The sequence below is a fragment of the Pogoniulus pusillus genome, chromosome 6 (assembly GCF_015220805.1).
Source record: "Pogoniulus pusillus isolate bPogPus1 chromosome 6, bPogPus1.pri, whole genome shotgun sequence".
NCBI classification, from domain to species: Eukaryota; Metazoa; Chordata; class Aves; order Piciformes; family Lybiidae; genus Pogoniulus; species Pogoniulus pusillus.
This window is the reverse complement of record NC_087269.1, coordinates 21,455,812-21,480,733: the sequence shown is the minus strand read 5'-3', so window position 1 is coordinate 21,480,733 and position 24,922 is coordinate 21,455,812. Positions and strand designations below refer to the sequence as shown.

Below are 24,922 nucleotides of genomic sequence, written 5' to 3'. Positions count from 1 at the left end.
AATACCTCAGATGAAGCAGGGACAGGCAGTGCAGCCTAACGCAGGGCTTACACGAACAAAATGGCAATGCTCAATGAGAAGGTAAATTAAATGAATTGTGTGTGCAAATGTGTAATGAAGTGTACTCATATCTGTCTTGGATTATCATGGGAGCATGCAAATGTGCATTTAAAGAAGTTAGTGTGTATATGCATATGAAAATCATATGTATTTACTCCAGCATTTGAGTGTATGATTGCAAATTTGTCCCAGAGTAGCTGCGAAACTAGGTCTATACAGCCTTGGATTTGTGTGTTAGGTGATAATCAGCATAACCAACCTTGCTGAATACACCAGTAAAGGCCTTTCCAGGTGTTAGGCTGCAAGCAGCTGCCTCAAATGTGTGTACAACATGTGTGAGTGTGCAGATGAGACATGTTAGCCTGGGTAATCAAAGCTGCTGGCTTCTGTGCAAGCAGTCACCGCAGCTTTGTGACGTTTGGGTATGCTGGAGGTGAGTGGACATACACCGCTCTCAGTCAGGTTGCAAATCCACGGCAATTCCCTTACCTCGGAAGAGTCAGTAGGGATTTATACCTTTGTAATGAGGGACAAAGTGTGAGTCTAGTATCTCTTACTAGCATTATTAGGCTTGACTGCTAGCCACATAGAAATGCAGCTGCCTGCAGGATCAGTACACTGGCTTTGTTTATGTTGGCAGAGTAGCATGCAGCAGTATCACACAGCAGGCAAGTTCCTCTAGTCAGTGCAAATCTATAAATCTTGTGTTCAGTGTTTATACTGATTTACACATCCTGAAAGTTATCAGAAGGGTTATCCTGATTTATGCTGTTGTGTGTCCATCACATTGCCTTTAGCCCAGAGCCTTCAGGGAGAGCTGCTGCTGTGAAAAAGTGTGACACAGGGAGCTATGCTATCCCCTCTGCCAGGGCAGAAGATGTTCTTAACACTATTGGCATGACCTTAGCTCTCTCCTGTCATCTCCCTAAGCCCATTTGTTGGGGAGCTATTTCTTTGTGGGATGCCCCTTGGTGAGCACATAAAAAAGGGTGACTTTTGTTAGCTCCAAAGGACAGAAGCAACGCAAAAAATTACATTGCATGCAGCCCTAACTATGCTTGTTTAGAGAAACTGCTTGCATTTATGAAGTCTTTGGTGCGGAAAGCAGGGTTGCAAATGACTGCATCAGAGCGACAGTAAAGGCCATTAATTTCCTGTTATGTTTTCCTGTGTTGGGGGCTTTATTAATTTAATTTTACACTGTCGAACAACAGCGAGCACTGACACTGCCGCACTCGGAGGGTTTTTTTCCTCAAGCAGTGCTTTGCCTGACATGCAAATAAACACTGCTATCAGGACTGCTAGAGACAAGGAAAAGAGCACATCCAGCCCATCTAGTTTCTGGGACATCCTTGAGGTTCCAGTGAAGCACATTGGTGCTGAAGAGGCCACCAGTGCTAGAGCTCAGCAAATCAGAACCAAGCTATGGACACCTCTAATGTGCAGTTTAGAAAACAGGAATTACTTTGTAGCCTGCTGGTTTCCGTTGGCTTGATCCCTCAATAACATGCTTCTTAATACCTCTTTTTCTCCTGTTTCCCTTGCTTTAGACTTTCATTTTCTTTCATTCCACCTTATTTTCCCCTCATACACACTTTTACTATAACCTCACAAGTCCAAGAAGGCTGTACCTGCCCCTGGGCCAGATACTAGTGAATCATGTTATTGGAAGCTCTTCTGAGTCAGCACCAAACCAGTGCTTAAGCAGAATGTTTTCAGAGCTGCCGTTTTTGACATGCCATGAAGCAAAGGCTCAGATCACTCAGAGTCATTAAAATTCCCATGGCATTTTTTTGCAAGAGTGCAGACATTAACCTGACTGTCCTGAGCAAAATTCAGCCTGAGTGATTACCCACAGCATATCTTAATCTCTTGTGGTTTCATTTGGCCATGGCACAGCAAAATTTCACTGTTGATGCTCTGTATTGTTCAGCATCTGCCATGGTCCACCTGAGGGTCAGCCACAGTTCAGTGATAGATGAGATCTTAGGAGTGGGCAAGAGAGCTACAGGCTTGTGATATGCAGCAATCTTGGACTATCACCATGCAAACTCTTTTTTTTTCCCAGGAATGTTCATTCCTGTAATAACTGTAAAGCATTAGTAATTTGGAATCTTTCTGCATAAGCTCATGTAAAGGTCTTTACTGGTAAATGAAGGAACCTGTACTGATATGACCTCTGTAATAGGTATGTCAGAGATTTCTTCCAAACTGTAAGAGGTAGTCCTCAAACAAGAGAGTGCCCGGTCATGGATAGCAGTCAGTTTCTCAAATAAGAGAGGGCTGTACAGAGAAGCCATAATTATCTCTAAGGATTAGCTAGTGAGGTATTTTTTTAATCTAGCAAAATTGTCCCAAACTCTAGGATAGTTCCAATCTGCTTGCAAGGGCAGCTCTTCTGGTCAAGGGCTACCTCTTTCCACACCAAATGCCAAACACCAAAGGAAAAAAAAAAAAAAAAAAAAAAAAAAGAACCAACAGCTCTTTTGGGGAAACCAAGCATGGAAATGTGCCTGTCCTTTATAACAGCCTTTTCTAAAGCATCTGAGAGAGGACTAGAAAGCACTGGATGGACATTTCGCACACCTCATTCAGGTTTTATCAGTTACCCACAAACCCGTTCTGATGCATATCCCCTAGTTTAAAAGCAGAATAACACCTCTGAGCTTCCAAAAAAAAGCACAGCCAAAGAGATAAATTAATCCTCACCTACTCCACATCTACGGAGTAGGAATGGAAACTGATAACCTATGGCCCAGCTTCTGTTCTGGTACTGTGGTTCTGTCTGTTTTTCTGTAGCTGTTCTTCTGTGTGGGAAGAGGAAATGTACCTTGAATCTTATGTGATGTAAGCAATATGATGCTTAGATGGATGAAGGAAAATAAAAGGAGAAATGTGGACTTAAGTGTTCATTTAAGGCCTCTTGTCAAAGCTCTGACATTTTAAAGGACCTTAAAATAGGCATGAATTGCATTTGACAATCCTTTAAAGTGACTTTTGTTTTATCTGATTGATGTATGGAAAAAACATCCTCAAAGAATTATGGATGAAGACAGACAGAAGACAGACAGAAGACAGACAGACATGTCTACTATGTCTCAATAGATACATATTGTAACTGCTTCTTTTAGGCCACCTACAGTTAACAGATTTGTCCCCCATGTGCAACATCTTAGATCTTAGCCTAGCCTCTGCAGGCCAACACAAAATGCTGTTTGTTTCAAGCATGGCTTGGCAGTCACAGAGGTAGCTGGAAGAAAACCTGTACTCTTTGAAAGGATCTTAAAAGTGTGCACCAAATGCATTTTTTCTTTAAAGCAAGTTCTTGTGAAGAAAGTAAGCACAGTTCTCTCTCTCTCTCTTCCTTCCACTTAAGCCACTTCCCTACCCCTCAGCTATTGAGCCAGGATTCTCATGGCCTAATCAACTTGGTGAGATCTTGCTGCTTCACCCTGAGATCCAGTGAAACACATCTGGAGGAAGTGATGCTATCACTTAGGGAAGCAAAGAGCTCCTGCTTTCCTTTCAAGCAGCAGCAACCCCCATTTGGGGAGGAGGAGGGATTTCTCTTTGGCCCTAACTGAGAGCAAGGTGCTTAGTGTTTTCCTTTAGCACAAGACATCCCTCTCTATAGGAATGATTTACATCTATGAAAGACAAACAAAGCTTAACATTACATTGATGTAGACTTAGGAGTGCAGAGATAGCCAGATTAGGAGCTAATTGGTGCACTGGGGATTGTCTGTTGGGCCCCTTGGCTGCTGGGATGTGATTGGAAAGAGATAGAGAGAAAGAAAGGCAGAGAGCAAAAGCTGTCCTCTGCTGACGCCTCTCTAAAGGTTGGGATTCCTGAGGCTGCTGCTGTCTAGTGCTGTCAAGGTCAGCAGGTTCAGGTTCACTGAACGGTCAGGATGGTTTGAATTACTGGCACTGCCTGCCGATTCCTCCGCTGATCGTGATCTGTCTTCCAGCACCAGCTGCGGGATGTTGCTCCCCAGCCATGTACTGTGCGTAGTGTGGGGTGCAGGGAATGTCAGAGAGGTGGATGGGATTGTTAAGAGATAAGATTTTAGGGAGATTTGAGGAGCCAAGACAATGCCACAAGGAGGCACATAGTCCATGCGCTGAGCACATGGAGACCAGGCTTCCAGAAAGAGTAGTTCTCATCTGCTTTCTTCTGCCTGGATAATTGCCCCTTGCAAGCTTCTGCCTTTTATGAAAGTTAGGAGACTGGCTTTAACAGGGCCTATCAAACCCATATGAGGTGAAAAACCTGTTGATGAGGCCAGTTCTATATAGGTAGAGTGCTTTGTGAGCAAAGACTGATATGCAAGTGTTTATATAACCCACACTGCTAGGGCATTTTCTCCCCAAACACACATAGCTGTGTCAGCAGGCTAAAGGGCAGAAAGAGCCAGGTGCCCTCCTACAAATTTGTCTGCAAAGAGGAGCAGAAGATGCTCAGAAAGCTGCCTGCCACTGTGCATTCCAGCAGACAGGCTTGGAGCCATGGAGAGGGGCCTCACCAGAGCAGGTGAGGAGAAGCTGTATCTGCAGGGACATGAGGATGCACAGGCATCCTAGTATCATGGATGTGTGCTTGGGATGGCAACAGCATGCAGATGAGTGCCTATGTCTGTTTGCATATGCTGTACATATGTGCTGTCCAAGCATCCATAGCGTCAGTGATAGCAGAACTAAGCATGTGAGAAAGAGCATGACAGCAGAGAGCAGCAAACAGGCAATCAGAAGAGGACTGGGGCCTGTGTGGTAGTAGTGCCCAGTGTTTGTCTTTGGCAAGAATATCTCTATAGGCATCACTGACTGGCTTTCACTGGAGTTGCACCATAAAAAAATCTGGCCCTCTAAGGCCGTGAGCTAAAGTACATGTTTTTGTTTCTGATTCTGAGGTCTGTCGTGAAGCTATGTTAGTTAGCTCTGGGTGCAGCCAGCTACATCTGCCTAAAGATATGTACATGCAGCTTTTGTACTCACACCTCTGAATTTGCTTACCACACACATTTCTATACCTGGAGGAAACTCAGAGTAATGCTGAGAATGAGGCTGCGAGGGGCTGCCCATAACTGGTGCCCATAGATGAGGCCTGTTGAGCAGCACTCTCAGTGCTCACCAAGACAAGGAAGACATTAGGGTTAACATCATGCAATCTCCTCTGTAACAGGGAAGTGCATGTCTCTGCTAAGCTCAGCACAGGTATTCTAAGCAGGTTCTCTGTGTGGCCTGGTCTCTGTGCATTAGGAAGCGTGTGTGCCTACCACCACCTCTGCTCTTGACTCCTCTCTCAGTTCCCTCTTCCACTGCAAGGCAATGGGCTCTGGCAAGAAGGGTCAGGGACAGTGCCCAGTATCGTGCTGCTTTACATTAATGAGATACACACAGTGTAATCCAGCAATGGAGTCAGCTCTACAAAAGGAGGTAATAGCAGGCTGCCATGAACAGAGCAGCTCAGGTAATTGGTTTATCTATCTAGAAAGCAGTAGTAGCAATCTCTGCACAGACAGAGTAGCAGTAAAGTCTCTTCCTTAAGGCTATTTCCTTTGTCTTTTCAATTGCTTGCACATCCATGTGAGAGAGAGAGAGGAAGAGAGAGAGAGCTAGAGAGAGAGGGAGAAATGTTAATTTGTGAATTAATGGCTTTTCTCAGCGGAATTGTAAATTCAAATGTCACCTCACAGGGTGACACTATGCTGGGCTGCTGAAGAAGCAATGATAAGATCCCCCCCATCCCCATGCCGACATATACCCATGCCCCTCCTCTGCCTGAAAGATAGCTACGGAGTGGAACATGCTACTTTTAATTTGCAATAACACCACAGCAGAGGGATGCAAGAATGACTGCTTTCTGACCCTCCCTTCCACAACAAGCCGGGCCACATCTTTCTCTTTCCACCTCTATCTCCTTCCACCTCCTCTTCAACCCCTCCCATTTTAAACCGAGTCCAAGACAACACATTATCTCAGCTCCCCCCACCCCAAACTAATCAAAGGATGAGCTAAGGGAGGGCTCTTTAGAACGGATGCATCTGCAACCCTCTCCTCTCCTGCAATAATCAGGTGAATTAATGACCCTGAAGTTAAAGTGAGCGCTGATACCCAGGCGTTGTGCAGTGTAGGGGAGAAAGCCTTCATTGTTTTCGAGCAGGAGGCGGGCAGCAGCAAGGGAGATTCATGGATGGAGATTGAATATGCAATTTTCTTTCACCTTGCCAAGAGCTGCCCCTGGGCTGTGCCTGGCCTAAATTTTTTTTTCCTCTTGCCATCTCTGCCTTATCCGGCCCTCCCACCTCCCTTTCATTCTTTCCAGAAAATTACCTTCAAAATTGATTTCCACTTTTACAAACAAATATAATGGGAACATGAGGGGGAAAAAAAAATCTTGGGCTGTGATGAATTAGGGCTGTCAGGTGCTTCCAAGTCTCCTTTGTTTTTGTTTTACTGCCCGTTAGGTTCTTTGTTTTTCCAGCAACTGGGAATAGTGCCCCTGTCCACATGGTCTCTATAGTCCATGGCTACCATCACAGGTCATGTCCATCACTTGATGTCATCACTGTGTTATCCCTGCTCTCCATCACTGTGATGCAAACAGCCACTGCTCACAGACTGCCCAAGCCATTCACACCATCATGCAACTGATCTGCTTGTGGAGATACTGCATGTCCCACACCGCTGGTGAACTGGCTGCTACAGCTGGGTCCTACAGTACAGGTCCATTGATTTGCTTCCAATCTTCCACACCCTGCTCCTCCTGTTCTCCTTTGCTTTATTCTGTTGATTCTTGATGGAGGTTTCCCAGCCCTCCCTGTTCTGATAGATCAGCCTGGGTCATTGACATGTTACCTTGATCTCTGGTATGCCTCACTGCTCTCTCAACCTTGATTCCATAGTAGTTTTACACTTCTCTCATTGTCATGAACTTGACCCTTATACAGTGTCATTATTATCTCCCACTGTCATGGTACCTTAATCCACTTATACCATTCACCAACAGTCCTCTACAATACCATTTGCCTGCAATTTCCCAGCTATTCCTGATCCCTTTTGCATTTTATTTTGCCATACACTGTGCTTTAACACATGATCCTCATGGATCCAAACACCATGGTCTCTCTGACTCCCCTACTCTTTATAACCATAAAAAAACTGAATTAATCTCCCTGAATGTGGATAGGACACAAGAAGAGCCAGAGAAATAGGCACCAGTAAAGCTAGGGAGCAGCCTCTGCACAAGTGGATACGTCGAGCAGTCAGAGACACTGGGAGGAGTCATAACTGCTTGACTCCTGCTAACACATTAGCTGCAACAACCAACCCTCCCAAGAATGAGTCCAAAAGTGGAAGAAAAAGATCTAACCACAAACAAAATACCCATAAACAGTCAGACAGGCACATTTCTATGGCACTCACACACATGAACTTGGGAAAAAAAAACCTCTGTGCATAAGTATGACTCACAAAACATAGCCAATAACATTAAAAGACACAAGAATGCAAACTGGGACACGAGGAAGTACAAATACAGGTACATATCAAATGTAATTTCTGAATAAATAAGTAATTTACACCAATATGCAGACACTAACTAAACCTGGAACTCTACAAAGTAATTTGCTTATGTTCACATATACAAAATTAATTCATGTACACAAATACAAATGATTTACCCAAATAAACAACCTTCACACAGAAAAGAACAAACTATATGCACAAACATATAACCCCTATGCAAGTAGACATCTGTACAAACTATATACAGAAGTGCGCAGCACTAACGGGCTGCATATTCATATCCAACGACCGTGGAGATACAGTGGTAACTCCAAGTAGGTAACGACACGTACACACGGAATAGACATACAAATATGCAACACTCACATATATGCTCAAAATGTGAATACAAATGCCAGGCATTCGTAGAAATACATAGCACTAACACCAAGCCATACATGCCCAGAAATCTGTATCATCCACAATATGCATTCTCCTACTAGGCAATATTATATACAACTCAACATACACATTTTCCAGGTCTCCATCGGCATGCACATAAATACGGGTCCAACCTGCCACTCACCCCAGTACATAAGCACAGATAGGCAGAAACCAGAGATCCTAACACAGAAATACAAAAACCAAACAGGAGTGCATTCCTAGAGACACAAATACACAAGCAGAGATGCACACGAATACAGCTGAAGGCAGACCAGCTTGTCTTCAGGTAGTGCCAAACCCTGCCAAAGCAAGCATCACTATAAGCTTTAGAAGCAGAGCATTCTGTCCAAACTGCTTTCTGTGATGTAAGCTGTTAACTCTCCCTTACCTGGAGTCCTCCTGAGCAATGTGTACCCCCAAAACTCCCAGGGTGCGTGCAGCCATACACAACACACTGTTTCTCTTGCTTATAGACTGACGTCCAAATTCATGGTGCAATAGCCCGCATTTCTGACAGTGCTGTGCTGCTTATTCATCGTCTTCTCCTTTATCCAATTTTCCCCTCCTCTCTTTTTCCACATATACTCTCCCTTCTCTGACCATCCTCTCTTTTTCCACATATACTCTCCCTTCTCTGACCATCCTCTCTTTTTCCACATATACTCTCCCTTCTCTGACCATCCTCCTCAATTTATTTAGAGAGGTGCAGAATGAGTAGCAGATGCCTTTCTTATATCCTCTAAGGAATCTCAACAGCAAAAGTCCCTCAGGATGAAGAAGTGGGTGGCTGCTGAGAATAAAGTCCCTCTTCAATGTATATTTTCATCTCAAATGGAAGAGCATGTTATCCACACTTATATGTAGAGACACAACAAGTTTGGACATCCCCTGTGACCACTGCTGTTTGCAGTGACACAACATTGCTGCAAGCTGACAGCTGTTGGAAACTCAGCCACACTTTATGAAATTACACAGTCCCAGGAAATGTAGGAGGAAGCACCGTGACAGTGTGAAACAATTTAGAAACTGCTCCCTCCATGTGCACAGCTATAAACTGCCGGTTGCACACCTCACAACTGTGTGTGATGGTTGGAACATGAGGTTGCCACCCGAGGCAATGTAACTGCATCTATCTCTGGTGTCATTTAGACTAATGCTGACCTGCAATAAAGTAATAATATAGAATAATGCAGACACATCAGCTGTGGTGACAAGAAATCACAGCATGAAATAGTGCAGCCACACCACAGACAGTGGTGCTGTTTTGTCACCTGCAGGGGTCCAAATACACCTTGTTCTCTTCAACAACACAGCTGTTCTGTGAGAACAGAAGTGCTCCTGGTATGCCCAGGGATTAACATACATCAGGTGCCATGATACAGCCATGATAAAGTCTCTCTCACTCTTTGCAAACATAGGCAGGTAGCAGAGGAAAATGAAGGTATTTCCCTACAGGACAGATAAGACCTAGATTTCTCCACAGTAGTACATCTACAGCACTGCTAAAGCGTCATCCTTTTTCTACAGATGACCACATAAGTATGCTGCATGTCCTAAAACAACCCCAGTGAGCTCTGGAACAATATGGTCATACTTAATGAAAGCACACAAATCTCAATGCAGTGCTGCACTGACGTAGCCCTATTAGCTTCACTCTCATGGTACAGTGATGGTCTGTTGTTGGTCAGCATATCACATCAGCTGCAGTAACAACTATATGAATTGCAGTGACGGCACAGTGCTGCCTACACCAGTTGGTACACATTGAAACAACTTTAGTGCATGCAGTGATGAAGGCACACCATCAGGAACAATTCACAGCCTCTCTGTGAAGAGTGTAATGGCCTTGTGTGTAATGGTGCAGCATGGCAAGCAGTGACACAGTTAATCTCATCATTAGTGTCACAAGCCCGCAACTGATATAGTTACAACAACATGATAGCCATAGACACACTGCCTACAAGCACACACTGATGCCACTGACAATGACACAAAGTCACCTGAAATGTCACAACTCCCAAATTATATTATCATTGCCATCTCCCAAATTATATTATCATTGCCACTCTGAATGAAGCAAATGGGATCACACTTGCAGTGGCATAATTCAGCTGCTGGTGTGTGTGCTCAAAAACTCAGACTTAAACATATTACATATCTCTCCTCTCTGTGCTATTTCCCCCTTTGACAGTTTGGTTTAAGATGTTCTTTAAGACAGTCTTTGTCTTGAGGCAGTACCTAAAACAACTTTCAGGACTGGGACTGTTGCAGATCTTTCTGCCTCATGCTCCAGCTGAAGGAAGCATTTCTACTTTCACAGTAGGAAAACGAGATTATGAACAGGTAGGAAAATCCCCAATCTGAACACTGTCAAAACCCTGCCCTGCAGTCAGAGACTGGAAGAGAAAACCACCATAATGCTTCTCAGTAGAGGTTGTCATTGTAATAATAGTCAAAAAGGTATGTGTGCAGCACCCAAATAAAGTGCAGTGACACTGCCCACCCCACAGCAGAAAGGCTAAGTGCAAATGTGCCTGCTGCTATCAGGCAGCTCGTTGTTCTGTGTAGCTCAACCCCGTTTTGAAGAGTACAGTAAACCACCTGCACTGCTGCACCTAATGCTTTTCAGAAGACACCACCAGACCCACCAAAATGTTGGTGACCTTTGACTGTCCTCCTGCACTGACACCTGCCTGCATCAGTTACTTCACTGTAAATCATTCTAATCATCAAAATCACAGAGGAAGAAAGGAAAAGAGAAACTTCTTACTTCTTGGGTTTACTCACTCATCTCCATTGGGGATTCCTTTACTGCAGGCAGTCCAAGTATTATTGCAGTAGCAACCACTCTGTCCCCTCCTCTCCCACAAATGTACTGCTGATATTAGCACTGACCATACTAACAAGGCTGTGAGTTTTATAACTACTGATACTAATAATATCAGACACATTATGTCTGCTCCCACCAATAACAGGCTGCAGATATGATCCCTGCTAATGTTGATAATACTGGGGGATATTACCTCTGCCATTGTCAGCACTGCAGATATTATTGCCAGTAATGCTGTCAAATACTAAGATATTGTCAAGGACCAAGTTTAATAATGCTGAGAATGTTACCAGCCTCACTGGAAGACAAACTCCAAGTGAGAACCCGGGTTTATAGAGGAAGTCCGTTTGTGGCCTGCTATTAGAGCTATAAGAGTAGTTAGAGCTATAAGAGTAGTTTTGTAAAGATCCCAAAACTTTCACCCAGATGGAGATGCTATGGTGAACAAGGAATGGTTTGAAATACTGTATTCATATTATCTAATGATCTGTCTATCTATCCACCCCTCCCTTTCTCCTCATCTCTCCCTTTTTCTCCTAGTATAGTTCTTAAGACTACAGTATAAGTGCTAATAATTTTTTGCTAATGCATCTGAGTCACCCCAATTCACACCCTTTCAGCTATCAATCAGGGGGGTTATGGAACAACAGAAAAATTTACCTACTTTTTTACCCTTTTATCCTTCTGGACTTCTTACTGCTTCTCCTTAGTCTGAAATTTACCCTACTGAGCTTGGCCTGCCATCACAGCACAGCACAGCAGAGCACTAGGATTGTGAAGAGCCAGAAATTCCTGCTTTCAGCTGCAGCCTGATACTGCAAGATTCTTCAGTGTTCTTATGAAAGTCATTAGATGCTGCAGGGCCACTTCTGCCTCTGGAAGATGGTGAGTGTAAGAGGTGGAGAAGGTCAGAGAGAAATTACAGCACATTGGTAGAGCCTGCAGACTGCAAGAAATGTCACACACTGTACTATACAAGTGTTGGTGAATTTTTTTAGCCAAATGAATCTAAAGATCCTAGAAGACAAAAACTCTGCTTTGTCTAATCTGTTGTGACAGTCAGAGGGTTTGCAATCACTGGTCAAAAACTAACAAAAATAATATGTGGTCTTAACAGGACAAATCCTGGCTATCTTTCCTAGGCACTTGTCTGAAGAAGACAGACTCAGTGTTAAGGAAAGACTTGTGATCTGATAGTTCCTTGCTGTGGCTGGTAGATACTCAGAACTACTTTCCTGCTAGCTCTCTTTCAATGCCATAGTCTTCCCAGGCCACCTTTGCAGTTGATAGGTTGAGGTTTCCTCTTTTCCCTCTAACTCTCTGTGAGGGACACACCTGGCTGTCAGCATCCATTGCTGAGCCCACCTAGTGCATCCGTCTAGCTGCTTCTGTCCAACTCGGGAGTTCTGCTACATCATCTTGACACATAATTATCTCTCCTCTTCTTAATCATCTGTGCTACTGTCTAATGTAAGCACCAGCTGCAGCCAGGAAGACCTGGGGGAGGGGGTGTGTACAGAGAGAGGCTCCTCTGTGTTTCTCCCACTGTGTTCCCCCCCAGTCATCACGGAGGTTGCTAACAAGGTTTTCAGAACTCAGGTTTCAGAAGCAGCTTGGTACTTCCTCCTTCCTACTGAGCTGTATTCCTCACAGAGGAATCCTTGCAGCAGAGATGGTCCAACAGAGCAGAAAGAAAGAGAGAGCAGTGCTGCTTCTTCTGCCTCCTTTAGAGAAGAGCCACTCCCAAAATGCTGGGAAAGTAGATGTGCACTGGGAGCCCATGAGGGCTTTTCAACGCAAGAATAAACCCTGCAATTAAGAGGCTGCAACAAAACTGTGCTTAGAAGCTCTGGGAAATACTGACTGAGAGGGTGTATGCATCCAGTATGAGCATGAAAGAAATACCTGCACTGAATTTCTTGCCAGGCTTTCCTAATCCCTATTTCAGCTAAGAACAATCAAAGCTCTTAGAGCTACAGGGGAGGTAGCCCAGGAATCAAGGCAGGTCGCTGGCAGTGCAAGACCTCCCCTTGGACTCTTCTAGCCTTAGGACCCAGCCCTGCAAAGTGATTATGTCTGCCAGCATTTCTTAAGGCCATTGTGAGCCTAGATAACTCTTGGCTATGGGTATTCACCAGCTGGCAGGCAGTCCCATGGAAGGTTTTTCTGGGACAGAAGCATGGCATCTCCCTGTGGCAGCTATCTGGGGTGGTAAGATTAAGGCTGTTCTCCAAGGCTGTTGCAGCTGTGCCATGTAACTGCCACCTAAAACGCTGAGAGCTAAAACCAAGCAACTTCTTCAGGACTGTCTTGTACCTTTTGCATTCCTAGGGCGGTATCTGGACTCTTGGGCAACAACAGGGATGTTCAGAGGGTTCCTTGCCATTCATAAATCTAATCTGGGATGAATTAAGGATGGACACAGAGAATTGTTCTTAATACATTATTGTGAAGTATCACAATCTTAGATGACTGCTTGGTTGTTTCTGTGTTTAACTGTGCTGCTCAAAAGAAGCTCAGGTTCTGAGGCTAGAAGTGACTGGGTGGCTGCATCTGAAGTGGAATGATCTTCTCAGGTGTTTGAAAGAATAGCTGCTAAAGCCAGACTGAACCATGTCATTTCAAAACAAGTCATGGAGGCACCATGTTGAGAGCTGTTGATCACCATGCTGGACTGAATCAGGACAGGGCTTCACAAAACCCCCAAATAATTTGCAAGAACATTAGAGAAACCATCATAACCATTAGAGAAACTTGTCACTTGGCTTGAAATGTCACTATTCCCAGGATATGTTATGATGGAAAATGCTGGAGGAGTTTGCAATGTTTGCGGTCTCTTATTCCTGACATTTTTTGACTTTGAGGCATTGGCTCAGCCCTTCCATCACTACACTTTTCTCTTAGCTAGGCCCTACTGCCATCTAGCTGGGAAATGGATCTTCCTCTGGGGGTCTGATCCAATTTCCAGTGACATCAGTTAGGAGCTAGGTTGGGTCCTTGCCTCTAGTTTTACTTTTCTATTAGGGAGGAAGGGATCATATGACTGCCTTTTTTTTCCCTTGGGATTATTCTGTTTATTTGAATGCAAAACTTTCAGATGTGTATCTCACCAGAACCAATACTGGGAAAATTACTACCAACCCCCTAAAATGTAGCATCTCTCTGAGGAGAGCTTTCTCTTCTCACTATGTGTCACAGAGAAACCTCATATTCTCTTGCACCACACAGCCTTGGAGTTACAGTACACACAGCATACTGAGTCACCTATACTGCTAAGATGTCCTCCCATGCAACAGGCAACAGTGGAAAACAACATAGTGAAGGCAGGACTGTACCAAACAAACTGGTCAGGCACTACTCTTAGAATAAAACTTCACCTCCTGGCTCTCAGTTTTTTAATGCATCACATTTAAAATTCAAGATTTAAGGAAAAAAGTTTTAAAAGGCACTATAAGAGCACCAAGACCTTATCTACCCCTCCTGACTCATTCTGTCTAGACCTGAGACTCTAGCTTTTGGCTCATTTCAGGATTCACTTTGCCCTAAATGCTTCCCAGCAGGTAGGAGGGAAAAGGTAATAGCTTAATCCTAATCACTTTGAACTCAAGTGGAAGGCTTAGATAACAACTGTAGGGCTACAGTACTCAGAAGACCTCCTTTTCTGCTTCCAGACTGTTGTAAGCATGGCATTTCTGCTGTAGAATGCTACCCATTGAAAAGTAGGCCTTTATGATCACCAACTAATGTAGCTCACAGCACATCACAGGGCAGGAATTAGTTTGCAAGGGGAACAAAAGGTTAAGTCCTACATTGCTGGTGCTTCTCTGAGGTGCCATTTTGTTTGAAAATGAGGGAGTTGGGGAAACCATGTTTACCCACAGTTCAAAGTCTGGGCACCTGCTGGCACCTGGGGAGTTCAGTTCTAGCCATTTCCAGCAGTGAATGAACTTGGGATCAGCTCCAGCAATGGAGATGACTCTCTGCCTGCTGAGCAGATGTCTGGAGATGCAGCCTGTCATGAAAGCGCCTCGGAAGAAGAGCATTTCAAGCCAGCAGGGCAGTGGCGGGGAACTGGTCTCTCTTGCTAAAACTGATCTAGCCCCTGGAGCAGCTGCAAACCTTGGCCTGAAATTGGAGCCTGTACATGGGGACAAAGAATATAAAAGGGAGGATGAGCTTCTCCCCTCCCCCTACCTTCATCACGTTTCCTCTTCTCGCCATTCGACCGAGGAATCCCCAGGATCCCGTTAATGGAGTAAGAGCCCACCGGATCATTGGAGGCACTGGAGACGGGAGGGGATGCTGTGCTGGGCACTGGACAAAAGGAAAAGGGAAAAAGGGCCATGAGGAGAGCAGCACAGCACTCTGGGTGCCCCCAGCTGAAAGCTATTTATGCCACTTTTCTCATAGGAAAGCCTGGGCACTAAGCAGACTCCCAGTCCCTCACACTGAAGGACTCCTATTTGCTCTACTGCTAAAACTGTTGCATCCCAACTTTGCCAGCCTTTTCCTATCATAGCTCCATAGCCTTCCAGTACAGGACCATCAATGACAAGCAAGCATATTCTGTCAAGAAGCTAAGTCTTATAATCATATCCTAGCTCCGAGCAGGCTTCCTAACACATGCCATGGTAACTGAGTGCAGCCCTGCACAGGCCTTATTCTCCAGTGACTTCCCAGTCCATCCATACTTTGCCAGATTATTTCCTGTCAGCATTTTCTGACCAGGAGTGCACATGTTCTGTCTTAGCCAGACCAGCCTCTTACATGCACACTCGAAACACTCATTGAAATACTGCACTCCTAGTGTGGGTTACAAGCACTTCAGCACTGGGCCAATGCATTCAGCTCCCTAGTAGAAGAAATACTGAGTTGGGAGTACGTCCTCCAACCCGAATTAGTAAGAATCTAGTGTCTTCTTTTTGCCCTGACCGATGTCAATAGGCAGACACCTCCTGCATCTGTGTGAGTTCCTGATATGTCATCCAAATTAGAAATGATCGCTGCAGGGTAATCAGGGTTTTACAGTATAGAGCAAGTAGGACTATGTATCTAGCAGGCATGCCCATTATGACCCAGTGTGTCCCAAACATGGAGAGAATGTCCCAATTCTCTTTTATGCCACTACCTGTCATTCAGCTCATGAAGCACTGAACTGAAGCAATCACTATCTCAAATAAGAGTCTTCCTGGATTGAGCAGAACCTGTCGACACCATCCAGTGTAGATCCATACATCCCAGAGCAATGAGAGGCTCCAGTAGCAGCACTCACAGTCACTGTCCCAACTCAGACAATGCATTCCCTAGATGTTGCACTAGTTTTCCACGAAGGAATAGTATCTGCCAACTCCATCTGTTGTGGTCAGTGATTCCCAGTTCATTGAAAAAGTTCAGACTAAAAGAGCATCCAGAAATGCTCTTCCATACTGGCCCATTAATTCCACTGTTCTCCTGAGCACAATTCATGTGCAGGATTAGACCAGCACTTTAGAGTAAATCTTTGTGTAGCAGTTGATTCTCAGTAACCAACAGTATGTAAGATGGTGTCTTAGGCCACAAATACATTTCACACTATCCCAGAATACTGCACGTTTTCTCCTGTTTTTAACTGTTACTGGATAAAGCTATACTAGCAACAGCAGACATATGCACCGCAGAGCCCACAGAGTAAAAAGTATCCCACATCTGGCACAGTATCCTTAGACACAGCAGACTAGAAGACATTTGGTCACTTTTTTACAGACTCTGTCCTCTGCTCACCTCGATGAACCCATCTTCCCTAGCAGAAAATGCTTTTTGTCAGTGAAATATACCCATAAGATACCTGATTGCAGAGCCAGGATAATGAAGAACTTGGTTGTGAAGCATCACAATATCTTACCTATGTCTGTGTATTACTAACTCTAAGAAATGGACCAGTTTCAGCAAAGGGAGGGAGAAGAAAGTGGGGGAGAGAGGGGAAAATAGAGTCAAAGTAAGGAGACAAAAGGTGAAGATGGTGCTTAGACTTGATAGTGGTAAATACTTCTCTCTAGGGAGGCAAAGGAGAGAGCATGAACGTGAAATGGATGTTAAGATAGAATCACTTCAGGCGAGCCCCTGCCTTAGGCCACTTTCTCTGCCACAATTCCCTTCTCTGCAGTACAGAACAGAAACAAAGAACAGAAATCATTGAGATTTCTTTTCCCCCACTCCCTCTGCTCTGCTTGGCATCTACTTCTCAGACTTTGTTCCCTCAGCTAGGCTTCATTTTCATTCATTTCCACTTGTTGTGTCACTGCCCCTCATGCCAGTCTTCTTACCAATAGTATGTCCTGGTGCAGTCACACCTGTCCCACTCCCGTCTGGTGTTGGGTGAAAAGGCTGTTGAACTTTGGTTCTGATGATCCTGGAAGAGAGCAAAACATGTTCAGAACTTAGTGCAGCTTCTCTGTGTGTCTACGTACCCGCAATCCTAGCTATCAGATCCTGGAGGCCTGATCTGAGCTCTGGAGGCAGCAGAGTGGTGGCTCTGCCAGTAGCAAATGCTGGGTGTCTGTGACTTGGAAACAGTCTCACCAAAGAACTCAGAGGAACTGTGGGAGGGCAAATCCCTTTCTGAAGCCCCTCTAATTAGGAAAAAGGCTACAGATGCTCTTCAACCTGAGTTTCTAGAACTCTCAGCCCTGCATTATATTAGCTTTAACTTCTCCCCAAAATTCTCTCCAGAAAGTGAGAGCAAATAACACACTTTCCCTGCCCACACAAGAGCTTCCCTTAAAGATTTGTTCCAAAAAATAAGCTGGCAAAACTTCAAAGAGCAAATGTGTGGCCAGTGGGTGGTATGGCATGGATAGAGACAGGCAGAGATACAGAGAGGGCGTTTTTGAAAAAGCACAACTCCTGAGAGTGAAAGCTGCTTAGGGAAAGAAAGGTATTTCAGACAATATTGCCTCAGCACCTTAGGAAACCTATATACACACACTATGAGGCCTGGGCCCCAACTGGAGTAGAGGAGAGGCTGACTGGGTTGTAGCTGGAGGCAGGGACTGTCAAGGTTCTCTCTGGGGATAGAGATGCAGATCCACTCCATACAGGTCATTGGTACTAGAGGCCCAGATCTCCTGAGGACCTGTTCAGGTGTCTGAGGACCTCAGGGTCATATTCTGAGGTCATGCTAATTTGAACTAGTTGAAGAACTGATCTGAGAAGTCTGTGGTAGGGCAAATAATAGAACTTTTTTCTTTCTTTTTTTTTTTTCCTTTCTTTTCTCTTCTCTCACATTTCCCCTAAAACCCCCTGAAGTGCCACTCCGGTTGTGTGAGTTTATTGATTTCCCCCAACCTAGAGAAACAGAAAGAGGGGATGGGGTGCAGGCAAAGGGATGGAAATAGAAAGCTATAAATTATTTGTGACAGGAAAGCAATAGTGCCAGAGTGCTGAGCACAAGTCCCGTGTCACTATTAGATTCCTTTTAGCCTGATGACACTGTAAAAGAGGTTAAGTGTCTGATGGAATCGTACACCTTGGGGGCAGGGGCAGTCCAGGAGCAGAACAAGCCACAGAGAGCAGGTATATCAATTCTCCAGGCCAATAATATTCCCCTCATTGATCGCAACACGAAGTTCAAAAATCTCATTATAGCCAGGCAGACCTGGAACTTTTTAAAAATCAATAGAATGATATAATGTATGTATACTTTGTATAAATGTATCTATCCATCCATTCATCTGTCTATCCAAAATCTGCCTGAAGGGGTCTAAGTTAACTTACACATTATACTGCGTTATATTCTATTGTAGTGTAGCACAGTGAATGGATTAGAAGATTTCCCCTGCAGCCTTAGATGACTTATTATAAAATATCCCTTTAGCATTGAGATGACATCACACAGTTCCATTCATACTGAGATATGACATCAGGTTTGACATTCATACTGGGAGGTGGCATCAGACAGCTCAGCTTCTACTGAGGGGAACCATAAGATGATCTTAATTACACTGGTGTGGCTGATGAGGCTGTGCTGAATCATGCTGCATGAAAATTGTGAAGTTTCAAAAAGCCGTTTAGAGTAAAAACATCCTGGAAATGATGGTGGTATAAAATGGCTGTCCATAATGCTTCAAAAACTCAGGCAAGGGATGAAGAGGAAAGCTCAATTTCCTTCTCCATTCAGTTCATGGTCTCTGGGCTGAGAATGCCAGTTAGTGCCAGTTGTGACTATGTTTCCTGAGATGTGTCCATTAGGAACTGGAATGAGACTCACCAGTTCATTTCAGCAAGTAGCTGTCAGCTGATAATGATTTTTGGTCACTACCAACCAGGGACAGATTTCATCTAGTAACCCTGAGGTGAAAGGCTCTGTTTGAAAACGTCCCCCTCTTAAAAATGAAACTGCTTTTATGACAAGAGAAAGTTCCTGAAAACAACAAGTAAAGCAGAGCAGTTTCAGTTGTGCAACCTCCCAGTGGCTTGAGCCAAACAATTCTCAGCATCTATTGCATAACAATTCTAGAAGTTATTTTCAATGGCTAACAGAAGTGATAAGTCATGAAGAGGCTTTCCTTCACAGTGCTGCTTTGCCCTACAGTCACAACTGAATTCTAGTGTTGTAAGGAAAGAGGAGAAACTTCAGGACCCTAACACTCAGTACAGAATATGGCAGTGCATCCCCCTGGGTCGATTTCTTTAGGGACAGTGATAAACAGCAGGATAGCTAGGCATCACTGCTGCTGCTGTCAGAGGCTCTGAGTGAGTCTGTCCTACATGAGACCACTTAATGAAACAGCAGATGAAAGATGAACAGAGCTGACCTGGTCCTGTAGCAACAGATGCAGAACGGTAATACTGTCTTTAAACTTTGAGTCTGATGAAAGCTTCTCACTCTTACCAGAGACTAAAATACACACTAAGCCATCTCTGCTGCCTCAAACCTAGGATTTCTGGATTACTGCTTTGTGAGAGAGAACAAACCCTTGATCACCTCTTGCTGCCTTTGATGGCTTGCTCTTGCCTCTAGACACTGTAAAAAAACCAAGCCTTTTTGCAGAACAATTCCTGAGCCTTTCTCAAATGCAGAAGGGACACAGATCCTGGCACAGCAGTAAAGCAGTGCTGATTTCTTGACGTGAATGCTGATATTTTCAAATATCTTTCTTTCCTCCTAAAGAAATTGTCACTTTGGACTAAACTCATCCCTGCTCTAATTCCATCATAGTCACTGATTCCAGTAACAACATTTGTGTTTAATTAGGGGCATAAACTGGTACTTACTCTAAATTCCCAGATTTCCAGTGGGAGGAGTTTTTGTACCAGTTGCCTACTTTGAGTTCTGAAGAAAATGCAGATTTAATTCATAACCTTCTGAAGTTTCAGCAACAGGACATTTATAGATCTTTGATTGCAGTAAAGCAACTGAACCTCATTTCACAATCGGAATTTAATATGCTATATTATCTTAAGTGATGGCATATAATGTCATTACAGTGCATAGCATCACACTGTGAATTATACATCCATTCCTGGAATTCATGAGTTGCCATAGTTGGCTTGTAGTAACTCCTTCTAGAGTTAATACTGCATACAGCTCCAGCTGAAACCAACTGCCTGTTTCCAAATGCCTTTGATTTTCTTAAACGTTCAGCATTAGATAATGAATTCCCAGTGTTTGAGTTCTATTTGATTATTTTCAGCAGTTTCAATGCAATTCCATTCAGTGACTCTGAATACAGATGGACAGACAAAAGTCATCTCTCCTAGTTTACAGTTGTAACAAGCTCTAATCAAATTTGGCTAAGATCATAGAGAGCAATATTAAGGGTTAAAAGTAGCTGAGCCCTAGTTCTTTCTGAGAAGCAGAACTTCCTTTCACTCCTTGTAAATAAACAAGTTTAAAAAAATCACTTCTAAATTTCTCCAGAAATTCTTTGCTAAAAGAATGATGGACTACAGGAAACATCCCTCATTCCTCTGAAGTTTCTATTCAAACTCTCTTACAGCCTAACATGTTCTGTGGTTTCTCCTTTCTTACTATTGCTAGCAAAGTCTTTAGACAGTATCCCAAATTAAAGAAGTCATACTAGAGCTGATCAGAGGGAGATGAGGAAGGTCGGAATTGTCTGGAGTACCAGTCTAGCAATTCCTGGAAGAACAGAGTGCAGTTGCACTAAGGCGAAAGGTAATGTGTGCTGCTGCCCTAAAGACACCCTGGCAGATTTCAGAAAGCTCTAATATCTTCACTTAGATAATATTCCTTTGTCATGGATTATTTTTCAGAGTGGAAGGATACACTCAGTAGAGCACCAAAGTCCTTGTAATTGTTTTGGAGCATTCGTATTTTAAATGCTCCATATTAGAAGCACATTACAAGACCCCAGGGTGTGCATTACTGGGCAATTAAAGCGGTTCTTGGAAGGCTAACATTGTGAAACTTCAGCCTTTTCTCTGCAGTGTGTCCAAGGGAGGCTGTGATGGCCAAGGAACACACACCCTGCTGTGCCGCGCTGCTTAATTAGTGCTGGGCTGCAGTGCTGAGCCACAGGCTGTGCTGGCGGTGTGGACAAGTCAGCCTGCAGGGGACTTGGTGCAAAGCTAAGCGAGACAGTGATGCCTTCCCTGCATCAGATTGCTTCCCACAAACGGGCTCGGAACATCCCAGCAACACTGGTATCAAAAAATGCCAGAGGCAAAGAGGGAGAACGTGGAGTGGGCAGAGGTTCCTTAGCGATAGCCTCCATGGAGCCAACAATAGCCCACCTGCAGATTGGTGCTGCACAGGCACGGTGAGCTCTGAACATGGCTTTAGTTCAAATAGGAGAGAGTCTTATATTTCTGTGCATGGGTCAAGATACAGTTCAAGTCACAGCTAAGCAAAAGCAAAACTGAAAAAAACAAGTCTAATTTGCACAAAGTTCAAAATGGAAAGCCAGTTTCATAGCATGGTGAGGAAGAATAACCAAGGGACTTGGGGGGTGAAGGTGAGGAAATAAAAAGTCTGATACGTAGAGTCTAATCCGACTTAGGGAAAGGGCTTCAGTTCCTTGCTCTGTCATGGACCTCTCATCAAGACTTGGGACAAATGGCACTTCTCTCTGTGCTCTGTTTCCTGCCTGAAGTGTGAAGATAGGAGCATTGCCGTGCCACCTGGGGCACAGTGAGGACAGCTGAAAGGAGGAGTGAAGGGCTCAGACTCTCTAATAACAGGGGCCAAGTAAGTGCTTCAGCGAGCTGTAGCACAGTATTGGCTTCGTTCCCCTGCTTGAAGCAGAAGTGACATGTACCCTGCTGACAGTGGCTGTATGTGAAGAGCAGGAAGGTAGGGAAAGGCAACAGGAGCTGTATTTCAGCAGTACTGGCTTGGGTGAATGGGTTTGAATTTGAAGCAGATTCAGTTGGGAAAATCAGATCTGCAGTTGCCCTCCCCCCCAGACCACAAGATAATTTCCATTAGGATGAGGGGGGAGGCAGTAGATTCTCCTACTGCTCTCAATCTACTTCAACACTTGCAACCCCCAAAACAACAGCTGACATTGGCAGGAGCAGCACACTCAGCTTCCTTGCTAGCTGGCCTGAGGCTCTGGCACTCCCTGCCAAGACAGCAGAATGCCTTCAAACTCTGCCATATTCAGGGGCCACAGCAACATTCACACATTCAAACTCGATCCTGCCATGAAAATTGCATTTCTTTCTCCTTAACTTTCGAAAGGGAGAGAGGATGACCATGTACATTAGTATATAAGCACAAATATGGCAGATTAATTAGACTGATTAGATCAATTGCTGGTCATGTAAGGTGAATGAAGAGTGACAGATTATCTATTTTCTAGAAGCTTCCAAATAGATGAGAGGTCAAAATTAAGAACTCTCACATATCTCGAAACACAATCCAACCCTCCCTGAGAAGATTTGACTTCTTATCTGCTGTTAATCTGTGTAGGTCCATCAACTTCACTGATGCTACACTTACGTCATGCCTAAAGATGCAGGGAAAAAAGTTCTGCTTTGTTCCAGGTTAGCCTGATCACGCAAGAGAAATCTGCTCTATGCTCTCACTGCATTTCTTGTCTGCACTCTGAGGAGAGGTGAAATTCACAGCAGCAGTTTTACTATCTGAAGGGCTTAGAGAGGAGCCAGGATTTTTTTGTTGTTTTAAATCAGTGACCCATGATGACACCATATGGTTTTATTTCATTTAATTTGAGCAGAGCATTAGCGTTCAGCTTCTAGCAGATCTGTACCCATTCCAGTTCTGCTGTGCTACACGGTACAAGTCCAGGCATAAGGAAGAAGGGTGGAAGGAAAGAAAGATGAGGCTGCCTGCCTTTTGGAGAGGGGGAGATTTGCCATGCAGGGGGCTGGCCTGGCAGCTCATTCTGCTGAGTACTTGCACACAACTTCATGTCACCGGTACTGATGGAGTTGACAGTGATCAGCCCCATGCATATAGGCTGCCTAGTCTGACCTTCCAGAACAAATTACTGCATCAGTCTTTAAGAAACATTTTCCCATTAATGCAAGTGGATTTGTGTTAAGGTGCAAAATCCACCTGAAAAACAGAAAATGTGCTTCAAGAGTTGCTGTGTTGTGCAAAGCTGTGGCTAGTAGAGCCATCAGGACCTAGGCCTGCTGACTTACAGCTGGCTAAACTATATCTACATGAGCCACAGTCAAGCAGTCACTGCAACATAGAAATGTCCTCAGGCAGGTGTTTCTGCTTTTATTACACTCAGTTCTTGTTTGGAAGGCTTTCTTCACAGTCAGGAAAGCCAGAAATTCATTAAAATCCAAACATCTAGAAGATGTCATACAGTGTACAAAATATTGGAAGTAAAGCTGATTCTTTGCATAGATGTTTGCTGGCCTAGGTTTAAGGTGAATCTGAGAAATCTTAACAGAGTTCTGCTGATCTCAGACAGAGAAACAGGCCTACAAGGAACCACCTGCGTCATCAAGTCCAAACTCAGCACCCATGAAAACGTCCATCCCAGCAGCTACAGACCCATCATTCACCCTCAACACACTCATAATCTGCCGCAAAAAAAACCCAAAAAGTTCAAACTTGACAAGCCACAGGAAGACAGCAGCAGAAAAGCATTGCTGGTATCTGGGTCCCCTTCACTAGCACAAAATTTCTGCCATGAAAATACTTGTAGAAATGAATCATTTTCTAAGAGTATATCTACACTGCAGTAACTGCAGTTCAAAACAACATCCTCTGTTATCTACAGGCTGGCAGGCTTGGGTCCTGCTAGCAGCAATGCTGCAGCAGCATGGAGCTGGAGTAGGGCAGAGCTCCACGAGCTGCCAACACACTGATGACTGCCACACAGCACGGGCTGAAGCTGACAGAACAGCAGCTGTGCCAGCAAGTGAGTTAAGAAGACCTACAGAAACACATGGGCTTGCCAAAGTTAAATATCTTAATCTGAAGCATGGGAACTTTTAATTGAAAGCTTTGCTTTGAGCCCATTTCCAGTTATTAAAATTCAGGAGTCTGTGCTGAATTCCTTGTGGACATTCATTTTGATTAACCGAAGACATGTGTGTACAGGGAAAGGAGTCTTGAACTGGGAGGAATTGGATAAATGTAGATAACATTCTCAACTCTCTTGCAAGCTGTGCCATATCTGGTATTTTGTGTAAAACCTCAGATCTTGAAGATAAGCAATTATTTCAGCTTTCATTTAACACCAAGGTATTTCTGGCTTTCATGGCCACAAAGACCAGGTGGAAGTGGGCCCTGGCTGCCTCCCAAGGGGCCAGAACTGGAGGCAAAGGGAAAGAAAACCAATATGTTCTTATTTGCAGCCTCGTGAATTTTCTGCCAGTCTTTTTGTTTTGGAGGGTATTGAATCAGGGCTTTTTAACTCCTGGGCTTGGCAGCACTGTGTATTAGCTGTGTGTTATCACTATTCTGTAGAGTGCTCCACGGCAGTGCGTGTTTGCATGTGCCGGGTAAGTGGATGATTCCCTGTGCAGCAGCGTCATTGCGTGTGTGCTGCCCTTACATTTGTTGGAACTAGAGAGAATTTCATGGTGGACCCCTTACTAGTAGAAGGTCTTTGCCTCAAATCAAAACCAAAACAAAAACAGTGCTGAAAACTT

General features: G+C 44.2%; 1 protein-coding gene across 4 annotated transcripts in view; it reads right to left on the bottom strand.

Moving 5' to 3' along the window:
• The window catches only part of PAX2 (paired box 2), an 86,974-nt gene that overhangs the window by 36,318 nt on the left and 25,734 nt on the right, over positions 1–24,922 (bottom strand). For all 4 annotated transcript variants that reach the window (XM_064144827.1, XM_064144826.1, XM_064144829.1 and 1 more), the window contains exons 4-5: positions 17,143–17,228; positions 15,035–15,154 (exon numbers count right to left, since the gene is read on the bottom strand). In XM_064144827.1, the coding sequence (XP_064000897.1) occupies positions 15,035–15,154; positions 17,143–17,228 (206 nt within the window). The remainder of the gene's footprint in view (positions 1–15,034; positions 15,155–17,142; positions 17,229–24,922) is intronic.